Below are 12,560 nucleotides of genomic sequence, written 5' to 3'. Positions count from 1 at the left end.
AATGGCATAGTTAATACTTCATCAGGTCTGGTTTATTCTATTTATATCCAGGTTTTAATCTGCTATTGCAAAAGCTAGATCTGTTGAACCTGGACTCAGAGTTGGTACCAGCACCTCAAAGTTGGATATGGTTTTGATGTAAGTTGGTTCAACCCGTTGGCACCCTGAATAGGCAAAAACGATGATCATCCATCATCCACACTCTGTTGTGGAACCAAACCACGAATCGTCTTGTTTCATGTGTTTGTCCCAATAGGTGCTGCGCCTAGGGGGTTGTCATAGTAGGGTGGGGCCTTAGCCACTATCCCAGTGGTCAAGGTTCGCTTCCTATGGGCATCTCCCCTCCCCGCAAGCCAACGCCCATCATAGGCCTCAGGGGCGAGGTCCTAGCCTCGGAGTTTATGCAGACACGTTGACCACAGGTATGGCAGGTTGAGCCAGGGGGACCAGGTCTCCGTGCCCGGTGCGGTTTCTTGGGGTTATAAATTGAAAAAAGTCTCAATAGGTGCTCTCTCTCTCTCTTACCTACCTGGAGAAACTGCACCTCATATTAGAGAGTTGGCTGTGCATTCCTAGTGTCAAAAAACTCGATGAACTCAATGAAAGACTGGGCGTCCCCTTGGAGAAAAAAAAAGCTAGGCCTTTACAATCCATTATTTTCATTACAAATGTGGGCCTTGTTTGGATGTGCGTTAAGGTGACCCCTGCTCTCAAGAACCTCCCTTCCCCATTCTTGAGTGTGTAAGCTAACTTGAGGCCCTTCCCAACTCTCATGGATGCGATTTAAAAAAACAGTTGATGGTTCCCTTCAAGCCTATCTATCTTGGGACAATTCAGGATGTGTGTTTCCTTATTGTTTATCAACATTGATAATAACACATTTTTTTCAAATGCAATTTCTGTCACGATGGGAAGTAAAATGAGTCTTTCTCTCATGAAAAAGAAAGCATTTCCTTGTGAAAGGGATGCCCATGCAGGAAAGTGCTTCCTCATGTGGGAGGTCAGACCCCGTTTTAGTAAGAAAATGATGATTTTGCATTTAGGGGCTATTTGTTTTAGCTTCTTTCGGACGAAAGAGTCACTTTCTCAATGAGGGCGAAACAAATGCCCCGTGGAGAAAGACGCGGTGGGCTTGCAAAAATCCTCTTTTGCTTACGAAAATGGGGTCACGCCTCTCCCCTGGGAAAACACTTTCCTCATGGGGTGTGAAAATCTTTTTCACGAGAAAGTGCCTTCTAATGGGGGTGCGTATCGAACAGAAAACCTCTTTAATGAGTGGGTCCCGCCGCCTCTTTCTCCAGGGGCATTCATTCACCCCGTGAGGAAAAGCAGTGACAAATATCGTGAGATTCATGAAAAACTTGTGAAAGTATCTCAAAAAAGTACCAGAACGTTTTAAACAGAAATTCCCACGATATTTTAAAAATTTTGTGATTTTTCCGTAAAAACATAATTATGTTTTTAACAGCTATCAACCTAAAAAAACATGAAATTTTACTTTTAAAATTTTAACGTTTATTATTGTCGATATTTTGCCCGAAAAAGGCGAGCTTTTCACCTTTTTTTTTATATTTCTCACGAGTTTTTGGCTTCCGATGTTTTCTCGTTTTCAACTTCTGTTGATATGGTGGAAAGTCGTACGTTAAGTGGGACTTTTGATCCGGACCAAACCGGGTCAACTATCGAATCTGGATCTCGTGCCCATAATCGTCAACCCAGTGACGGTCCAGCCTCTTCTTCCATTGGGATTTGGGAGTTCGGGGGCTTCGAATAGGGTTTCTCTCTCTCTCTCTCTCGTTGCACCATTCGCCTCTTCATCTTCATCATCACCATCTTCTTCTTCTTGTAGTTGCACACGACTCAAGCTCCTGATTGAATGGTTTTAACTTCTTAAGAGAGGGAATGGAGTCGGAAATTTTAGGAGAATTGCTACTGGTAGAGTCACAATTGCAGGAGGTCCAAGGTACAATACCCCTTCCAAATCTACACCACCATTGTTCCCTCTTCTTATTTTTTTTTCGTTCTGTCGTTGTCTTGAATTACTCTATTTGATAATCAACAAAGAAAACAACAAAGGCAACAAAAAACAGTAAATGTGCACGCTAAATGGGATCTATATATTACTAGTGAACATCAGGATGCAATTCATCATGGGACCTCTCTTTTCAAGAATTTGTGCACTTATCTTAGTTATGCACATCGGCGAGTGGTATATCATAGACCTTATACTCAAGCCCTCCAAGTTGGCTTGTGAGTTGTCCAGGTTAATTTAGCTGGATGTTAACTGGTTCATTATTCATGAATACTACTGTGGTTCCAAAAACTGAAAAAATTACGGAAACCCTAAGATGTGTTCTTTATCCTTGAATATTTTTGAATCAGAGTGTGACGTTGACTTGTAAATTCCTCTGATTGAAAAGCATTGCTATTAAAGTGGTCTTGGCATTTGATATTAGCACCTTCAAGTCCAAAAATTGTTCTCCTTCTGGTGGGGTTTCGAAGTCCTATATTACCTTTGCTCAACTTGATCCTTATGTCATACGATACTCCATTTTGGCCCATGCATTGTGTCCCCTTATATACTAGTCACATCGAAAACTTCACAAAAATGGTCGTATCACCCTATCCACAGCCGTATCCATATGACATGGCTTGATCCGCTTATGTGCTGTACACACTGGAATATTAGATTGAACAATTGCAAATGAAAGAACTCTTTAATATAATCTTGAAGCGGGTCTTATGGGATATGTGAGATATTACTTTCCTGAAGTTTTATTCAATTCTCTTTCTAAATGTTGTTGGTTCTACTATGTCATTTTCCAATTCTAAACAGGCTCCTTGTATAAAAATGGCAACATGTTTAGTGTTTTGTTGGTTTTTCATTGTTATGTTAAAAGTGTTTCAACATTTTCCATATTGTAATTGTTTATGGGTTATATATTAAATCATATCATTATTCCCCTGAGTCTTGTATGAGAATCGCAGTGTGGGACATTACTTATTTTTGTTTATTCTTCAGATCAGATAAACCTTTTGCTTGATCAACAAGAGAAATTATATGAAAGACAGTCTGAGTTGAAGATCCTACTTGAAGAATCTAAAGCGCATGGCAATTCTAATGCCAGTGTTTCAGTTTCTAATGAAAACTGGTCAGGACCGTTTGACTGGGATGGACGAGCTGAAGATATCCGTTTCAACATTTTCGGGATATCAACCTATCGTGCAAATCAGAGAGAGGTAATAGTTTGAAGATGACAATTTTGTGTATGCATATATATATACATATATATATATATACACACGTGTATATATGTATGTATAATTATTTTTGGATCTATGTGATGTACCTGTGTATATGTGTACATGTATATGTATGTAATTCAGTCCAGAATTTGTTGATATTGTTCTATGAACAATAACTAATAGACATAAAAAAAAGACTGACATGTGCCTGGATGTTTGATCGGTGAGTCATGTGGATTGCTAAATATAGAGAATTCTATGCTAGAGACCCATGACTCAGTATGCGGATCATGATTGGAAGCAGAGAACATAGTAACAAATATCAGCTATATTTTGAATCCATGGCAAAAAAATCATGATAAATAAAATAAGCAAGAAAAAAGTGTCTTAATTGTGAGATATTCAATCTATCACCATAGTTGCATATATCAAGACTTTATCGGAATTTTATAAGAAACCAATGATATAAGCATTAGGTTATTTTTCCAAAATATAAAGGCAAAACCATAGTTGTCATGCCCTTTTCATATTTTTAAGAAGGAAATTTAAATCAATGGGTAACTAAGGGGGAAGCGGAACCTTCTTTTGTAATGAATAAAAGAGGCCTTCCTCCTCTTCACTTGTTGGTATAGGACTGGAAAATAAAGGTAACAACACTAAATGCCATGATTACCACTGCAGTTACTCTCTCTCTCTCTCACTCATTAAGAGGGAGATGTGGAGTTAGAGTAGCAGCCAGGCCTTTATCTTTTTCAGAAAAAGGAAAAAGAAAAGAAGAAGTGGGATCTCCAGCCAGCAATGCCCTCCCTATATTTCTTTGCGGTTTGTTTCTAATTTCTTAATGTTTTTATTAAATTTTAAATTGCTGTCTTTCCAAGATTTTTTCTGAGAAAAACCAACTTTTGTAAAATATCCTGAGATTTTCCCTTGCCAAGAAAACGCCAAGACCGAGTTTTGTGGCTTTGGTAGAGATTCAGACAACAGTGCTATGTTGTTGATATTAAGCCTTGATACTGAGTTATGTTTGTTGGGGCCATCATTGTCAAGCTCCTAAGCAATGCCAGGAGAGGCTTTTTGAAGGATAAAGAGATCCTGTCTTTTAGTTATTATTAAGCTCATCTGGTTATTGATTTATGGAGCCAGGCCCAAGTACAGTCATGCTGGGTTTCCAAACTGAATCCAACTTACATTACATGGCCTGGACCATGACCGGCCATGCCAGGCAGCACATGTTAAAAGAATATATTCCTTAGATTGGGGCATTTTATGACGCTTGAAATGAAATGCTTGACCTAGGCTGTCAAGTACTAGTCCATCTACCGGATACCTGGTGGCATATTCTGCCCGGCATCTACCTCTAGTGGAGCCTGTTGATCAGATTAAAAGGTATACCTTCACCACCAGCGGAGGTTGCAAATATCTTGTACTATTTATATTGTTGGTCCAAACATATATCCATTATTTTGGTTTTGATCCTGTATATAGTTTTTGCTTTTGTATCTCCGGAATGATGTTTAAAGTTTTAAGGTATTTTGCAATGTTATTGTTAAAGTTTGTTAAATTACAGGAGGTTTTCTTATCTTATGTTTCAAAGTGTTCACAGATAATCAATGCAGTCATGAGTCGAAGAGATGTTCTGGTAATAATGGCTGCTGGTGGTGGAAAAAGCCTCTGCTATCAACTTCCAGCTATGCTTTGTGATGGTGTGGCACTCATTGTCAGTCCTTTGCTTTCTCTCATCCAGGATCAGGTGCTTCTTATGATTCGGTTTATTAATGTTTTTCTCAGTTTGAGGTCTAAGTGCAATATCCTTTTTGCTTTAGGTGATGGGTTTGGCTGCTTTAGGTATCCCCACGAACATGCTGACTTCAACCACTTTGAAGGAAGATGAGAAACTTATCTACAAAGCCCTTGAAAAGGGTGAAGGAAAACTCAAGATATTATATGTTACACCAGAGAAGATATCGAAGAGCAAGAGATTCATGTCTAAGTTAGAGAAGTGCCATCATGCTGGGCGACTTTCTCTTATTTCCATTGATGTGAGTTCCACAGTCATGATTTTCCACTATTCATTATGATCCTGGTTCTTATTCCTTGAGATGTTCAGTAATGAAAAAGACATGAGGTGTGTTTGGATCATAGTCACAAATATCGGTATCAGTTATATCTTGGAGAGGAAATTTCGCGGGATATGATCGTTTTTCAATAAATACTGAGAAAATCTTGGATTTTTTTTTTAAAAAAGTTAGAAAATAAGAAAAAATGCATGTTAAGGGAAGAAGCTATAAAACATGAATATAAATATAAATAAGGAAAAAATGTTAAGCAAAGAAACAATAAAACATGAACACAAAATGTAAATATAAATTCCTGAGATTACTACAATAAATTTAAATACCCGATATTTTCAAAATATCGCAGGATCTTTCCTTAAAATATATTTTTTTTAATTTTACTGCCATAATATTGCAATATGTTGAAAATATCGCCAATATCTGTGACTATGGTTTGGATGCAGTGACAGAATTCCATCAGAATTGGATTTCCAAAGCCGCAAGATTTCCCACGATTGGATATCTAGTTCTCATGGTTGTTTATATGTCGAGCCTGTTCTGCTGGGATTTTAACATTATTTAGAATTTGCTGGATTTAAGGATATGGTTGTACAACCTATTGAACATATCCTATTCAAGAAAGGTCGTATTGGCTGGAATAAGTCCAGATACTGAATCGATCCAAACATTGATAGGCATAGAATTTCTATTCCAGAACAGGTATTCCAGGCAATTATAATAGATCCTAAGCACTTCTGCAATGTGTCCAAGCCTAAGTGTTAGACTGTGAACATTATCGTCCTTAATGAGTGTGAAGTGAGTTTCAGAATCTTTTATTGTGTTTTTTTCCAATAATTGCTAGTAGATGAGTCCTCATACTGGGGTAATTGAGCTTGCTTCAGTTTGATGCTAGTCACTTCTGTTTAATTATTCACTGCCTATTCTTCTTTGTTTAATAAGTCTTGGTACAATTTTTTTTAGTCTTGACAAGGTATGTTTTGTCAATTACTGGGGAACCCAACATGAGTTACTTGAGCTAATTCTTCATTTGGTCCCTGTTTTAGATAAGAAAATTACACGGCATTATGCTAAAACTAAAGGGCAAAGTACCCATTTCAATATTGCAAACCCTCCCTCATCCTTCGCCATGTAATTGCAATTGAACTATCAATGTATTGCCAGAGATCAAGAGCTCTCTCCCTCTATATGCACACGTGCATATGCGGGTAAATATTTGGTACTACTGAATAGAGGTCAACAATGTTTTTATACTTTGATATTTTTTTTTTGTTTTTTGCATGATTGGACCCTTCAAATGTGATCTACGAGTTTGGTTTTGTGGATAACAAATTTTGTATCATGTGTTTGTGATGTATAAGCAGTTTTTTTTAAAAGGGTTAAAAAATGAATGACTTACAATCTATGTCACATGGGTGTGGGTGTGGGTGTGGGTGTGAGGGTGCGACACTTTCAAAAAACTTGGGTGCGGCAAAATAAATAAATATATATATATATATATATAGGATTTAAAAAAAACCCAGGATTTAAAAAAAAATTGGGTCGGACCCAGGTCGGGTCTGGACCCGACCCAGACTGGATATCCCACCCTGTGCTTTTATAAAGCAACAGAGGGGTTAGGGTTTTCTCATTCGAGAACACCCTCCCCCACCTCCGCCACCTGCCCTGGTCTCTCCCCTCGTCTGACCTCCAGCCGTCGGCTCGTCGGAGCGCCGACCGATAGCCTCCCCCCCCCCCCTCCTGTGTTCGTCCCTCTCCCTCTCTCTGTTACCCTCTCCTCCCCCTCGGTTTCCCTCCCTCTCGAGCTCCCTCAGTCACCGGAACCCTGACGAGCCCTACCACTTGTTTCTCCCTCTCTCTCTCACAATGTTTTTTCGACAGTCGACCCCCCTCCCGCGGGCACCCTGTTTTCCGACGACTTCAGCGCCCTCCGCGGCCTTCTCAGGTAAACCCCCCTTCCCCCGAGTCTTCTTATCTCTTCTCCTTCTCCCTCGACCCTCCTATTCTCAGGTCGGTGGACCAGAGCCACCATCGTGGTGGCTCAGTTGTAACGCCCCAAAATTTCAACTTTCGAACCTTTCATAAAACAGGCAAGAGACTAAAAGAATCTCTTTATTACAGAGTTGGTTTAAGAAATAAGCGGAAGACCATCCTTTTGTTAATTTTAGAAAGGCAAGTTGACCACTTTGGGCACGTTAGCTGAAGAACCAAAACATACAACCCATGCTACTTGAAAAAGGCACTTTCATTAAAAGAAGGTTCCAAAAGTACAAAATTCGGATATCCCAAGGAAAATCCGTTACAAGACCCAAAAACATCAGGACGCGAGCTAAGAGCAGGAAGAAGAAAATCTTGAAGCCATCTTGCCATCGCGCCATTGCCCGTGAAGTACCTATTCATCACCTGCACCCATAGAATGGGTTAGTTTCGCAAAAAAATTAGTAGGTGCACAAGAGAGACTACAAGGAAACTGAATTATGTACATTTAATTCAGTAGGTTACGCAGTTTAAAGTAGATATGCAGTTAAACAGGTAAGCAATGCAAGCAGGTACATAGTGCAAACGCGTAAGTAGTGCAAGCGAATCAGTAGTGCAAACGAATAGGTAGTGCAAGCGAGTCAATAGTGCAAGCGAGTGCAAGCGAGTCAGTGGTGCAAGCGAGTGCAAGTGAGTCTCACTACTCAAGAACCAGTGTGAACAGACTTTATGTTTCGATATTACTGGCCTGCGGGTACGCGCAGGCAAAACGTAGAAACAACTGAGACTAGTTCGGGCGTCTGTTATTCTATGTATTTTGAATAACCCGAATAGCTAGTTGAGTCCGCTCCAGAGGGACGACTTTAGCCGAGAGAGGATTCTCCAAAGGAGACAGTGCCACGGATGCATCCAACTTCTGCAGAAGTGCTGAGCTAACTATTGTAGCCCCTTTCCCCTAACTCCAATGACTGGGGAGGCCGGATCATTGCCCATAGGGTGGTTGTTAACAACCTGTCCATTGGAGTTTGTACCGCTCTGTCCTCTCCCTTGACAGACTACTAGAAACGAATAGGTACGTTAGGGGTTGCTTAACTAACGACCCACTCTATGCTGTGGTCTTTAAACCACTCGAGCATCTTGCCTGTGAAGGCGAATGTGAGGCCATTTATGTGATTCCAGCATTGTGCATTTCGCACTGTTCGAGGTCGCACGACCGTCTCATCCGATTATCGCAGTACTAGACGTGTCGTGCACGACTACAAGTACTCTAGGATGAAGGGGGTATAGCTCCTCAAAAGAAGCCTCAACAGGAGTGTTTCACAAAGATGTAAAGTTTATCAACTTTACTATATCCTTTGAAACAGCAGTACCTTGTGCCAACATTATGCCTGCGATTTTCTAGAACCTCATCCGCTATCGGGGTATCTACATGCCTCGCATAACTCGACACCGGCCTCGATAGACGGGAAACATGTTTCTCAACAGAAACTCCAACTCATCTGCAGGACTGCATACTCAAGGAGTCAGGATCCTTGCAAGGTATCCCCCTCCTTAGACGGGGATGTTACGCTAGCTCCTATCTCAACTCTCGTCGCAAGAGAGAGAGGTGAATGCCTGAGGATGCCTTTAAGGCATATGCAAAGAGCAAAAACCTGTGCGGCATCTGCAATAGCAAAGCAGTAATAATACATGCAAAAACAAGAATCTAGGCGCAAAGCGCGACGACAAGGTAAAGGCGGTAAGCAGAAGTGCAACGCTGAACCTCGCCACAATGCGTGACGGCACATACAAACCATAAGCAAGAATGCAACACGAGATCTCGACGTGATACACGATGGCAAGTATAGACTGACATAAGGTAAAGGGCAAGGATCGCGAAACCGCGTCCTTGAGTTAAGTGCATACTCGTATAAATATATATATATATATATATATTTGTATATATATATTCATTTATTGATCGTTTTTAGTTTAATTGAACTTAATTCAATTATCCAAGTCTTCCGTACAATCTTCCCCTACCTTGGAGGGTTACGAGCTTGCTGACGTCTGCGGACGTACACAATTGATGGCTCGGGTCGCGGAGCGCGAGTGAGATCCGTCGTAGCTGCAAATATGCGATATTAACATGCAAGCCCAGACAAAAGCAAAAGCAAGGCAAAGACTCAACTTCTCCAATACATAGAGCTGGGGCCAACAGTCCCAAATGACTCGAAAAAAAAAGGATGGGGCAGGGCCAAATGAGCCTTGCCGCCCAAAGAGGGATGTAGTCAATGTGAGCATGACTCACGTTCACTAGGAATTCCTCGCTGGAGATCAACATTTGTAATGATCTGTCCCCATTACGATGTAGCTTCCAAAGATTCCCCGGGTCTGTCGACCAAGGGTATAGGCTCGCACACAAAGGGGCAGGGGGGATCGGCCCCTGCTGGCAAACAAAAAGGCAGGGGCCGATGGCCCCTGTTAGCAAACAGAAAGGCAGGGGCCAATGACCCCTACTGGCACACAGAAAGGCAGGGGCCTATGCCCCTGCTGACAAAAGAAAGGCAGGGGCCATAGGCCCCTGCTGGCAAACGAAAGGCAGGGGCTGATGGCCCCTGCTGGCGCAACAAAAAGGGGCAGGGAGGAGGGGCTCGACCCCTCCCCTGCCGTAGCAGAGAGCAGGGAAGAGGGGCCCGGCCCCTCGCCTGCCGTTGGAAAGCAGGGAGGAGGCTCAGCCCTCCCCTCCCTGTGTAATGAAGAAACGAGGGGGAAGGATGGGAGAGAGAGAGAGACGGAAAGAGGGAGAAGAAGAGGAGGAAGAACGTACCTGGTGGTCGGCGGCGGCGTCGGAGAGAGGTCGCAAGTGGCGGCAGCAGACGAGCGAGGGAGAGTCGGGAGGCGGTGAGGGAGAGAGACAGCGAGGGGGGGGGGGGTTTCGTATTTGAAACCCCCTGCCTTATTTTCTAAAGAAGGCACGAGGGAGGCGGTGCCTCAATTGGGTCCGGGTCGGGTCCGGGTCCGACCCGAATCCTAACTTTTTTTTTTTTACGGGTTATTACACTCTGGTGTAATGAAATAAGCGGAAGAAGCCAAGAATGCTAAAGCATTCACTATGTCCCACACGGACAAGTGCAACAAGCACAAGAGAGGAAATCCACTAAGGGATATACAAAGGGCCTTATAAAAAGGCTACACACATGAAAAATAATATCACTATTATTGAAGAGGATCTCTTAAGAGCAATACAACATACATGGGGGGTTCCCTCTATTTATAAGAAAAGGAGACCAAAGGGGCTCCCAATAGAGTCGTTGGGAGCCCCCAACGGTCACATATATGACCGTTGGGGGCCCCAACGACTCCATTGTGGGGCCCCTTTTCGGCATCCAAAAAATACATATTAAAAAATAAAAAGAAAAATAAAAAACAGTAAAATAAGAGAAACAAAATAAGTACCCCTATGGGGTACTTTGTGAAATGACCATAATACCCCTATCGGGTATTATGGTATTATTACATATGTTTTAACACCCCCCCTCAAACTTTACGGGGGAATGACCGAAAGTTTGCCAAGAAGGAACAAGAAGCGAGGAGCAGGCAGGGCTTTGGTAAAGAAATCTGCAAGTTGATATTCTGAAGTGGCATATGGCAGTGTAACTGTCCCACGAAGATATTCATCACGTACATAATGACAGTCCATCTCAATATGTTTAGTCCTTTCATGAAAGGTGTGGTTGCTGGCAATATAGATGGCACTTTTGTTGTCGCAACAAAGCTTCGAAGCACCGGTAATTTCGACTCCCATATCTTGAAGAAGACTTCGAAGCCACACAAGCTCCATTGTAGTGGTTGCCATAGCCCTGTATTCTGCTTCAGTAGAAGACAACGAGACTTTCTGTTGTTTCTTGCACCTCCAAGCAATTAGCGAATCTCCTAGAAAAACACAAAAGCCAGTAGTTGAGATTCGATCATTTGGGTTTCCTCCCCAGTCAGCATCAGTATAAGCCAGTAAGTCTAAGGAAGAGATTGAGGATAGGAATAGCCCTTTAGTCAAAGTATTTTTGATGTATCGAATGATCCGGAGCACAGCACTCATATACACAAATGTAGGAGCATGCTGAAATTGACTTGCAGAGTGCACAACATGAGCAATATCCGGCCTGGTGATAGTCAGATAGGTGAGGGAGCCTATGAGTTGCCTGTAGGGCGTAGGATCATCCAACAGAACTCCATCCTCCAGTTGTAGTTTAGCATTGATAACCTCGGGAGTCTCCACCTTTTTGTCATCTGAAATCCCAGATTTGGAACATATGTCTGCAGCAAGCTTCATCTGTGACAGTATATACCCTCGAGGAGAGTATGCTACTTCTATACCAAGAAAGTACCTGAGAAAACCCAGATCAGACATATCAAAATTATGTTTTAACATATTTTTAACATTAAGAATACCACTTTCATCATTGCCAGTGATGATCATATCATCAACATAAAGCAGAAGGATGATGATACTATTACCTGCACGTTTAACAAAGAGAGCAGTGTCAGTATAACATGAACGAAATCCCAATTTTAACATGATAGCACTAAATCTATCATACCAAGCCTTAGGGGCTTGTTTAAGACCATATAAAGCTTTTAATAACCGAAAAGTTTGACCTTGGTTAACATTAATTCCCGACGGAGGGTCCATATATACTTCTTCATTCAACTGACCATTAAGAAAGACATTTTTAACATCTAATTGAAATATAGGCCATTTCTTAGATGATGCTACTGCTATTAGAGTTCTAACACTTGTCATGCGAGCCACGGGGGCAAAAGTCTCCTCATAATCGATGTCATATTCTTGTGAATATCCCTTAGCAACTAATCTAGCTTTATAACGTTCTAGGGAACCATCACTTTTTGTTTTGACTTTGTAGACCCATCGACATCCTATAGCTTTTTTATTTGGAGGAAGATGAACTATTTCCCAAGTTTTAGCCTTATTTAAAGCATCTAGTTCAACTTTCATTGCTTCAACCCAATGAGGAATATTTTTTGCTTGATTATAGTGGGAAGGTTCATAGTAAGAATGCAAGGCAATTAGACATGCTCTATATTTAGGTGAGAGAGTTTCATATGAGACAAACCTATTTGGTGGAATGGATTCTCTAGAAGAACGCCTAAGAGAGGTTTCTTCTAGGGGTTCATTAAGCCGCAAGAATTTTTCTAAAGCACTAATAGGTTGTGCTTCCTCACGCCGAGTGTATACTTGGAGATTGTCACCATTAGTTGGTGATA

At 41.6% G+C, this 12,560-nt stretch overlaps 1 protein-coding gene across 1 annotated transcript in view; it reads left to right on the top strand.

The window, feature by feature from the left end:
* Positions 1 to 1,778: 1,778 nt before the first annotated feature.
* RECQL2 (RECQ helicase L2) overlaps positions 1,779 to 12,560 on the top strand; it is a 62,512-nt gene continuing 51,730 nt past the window's right edge. Inside the window, exons 1-4 of the mRNA XM_089992336.1 lie at positions 1,779 to 1,963; positions 3,023 to 3,240; positions 4,850 to 4,996; positions 5,070 to 5,285. Coding sequence (XP_089848462.1) covers positions 1,903 to 1,963; positions 3,023 to 3,240; positions 4,850 to 4,996; positions 5,070 to 5,285 — 642 coding nt within the window. The 5' untranslated portion in view covers positions 1,779 to 1,902. The remainder of the gene's footprint in view (positions 1,964 to 3,022; positions 3,241 to 4,849; positions 4,997 to 5,069; positions 5,286 to 12,560) is intronic.

Source organism: Nuphar pumila, chromosome 16 (assembly GCF_984573655.1).
Source record: "Nuphar pumila chromosome 16, dmNupPumi1.hap1.1, whole genome shotgun sequence".
NCBI classification, from domain to species: domain Eukaryota; kingdom Viridiplantae; phylum Streptophyta; class Magnoliopsida; order Nymphaeales; family Nymphaeaceae; genus Nuphar; species Nuphar pumila.
Note: the sequence above shows the minus strand (reverse complement) of the source record. Positions and strands in the feature narration are given on the sequence as shown.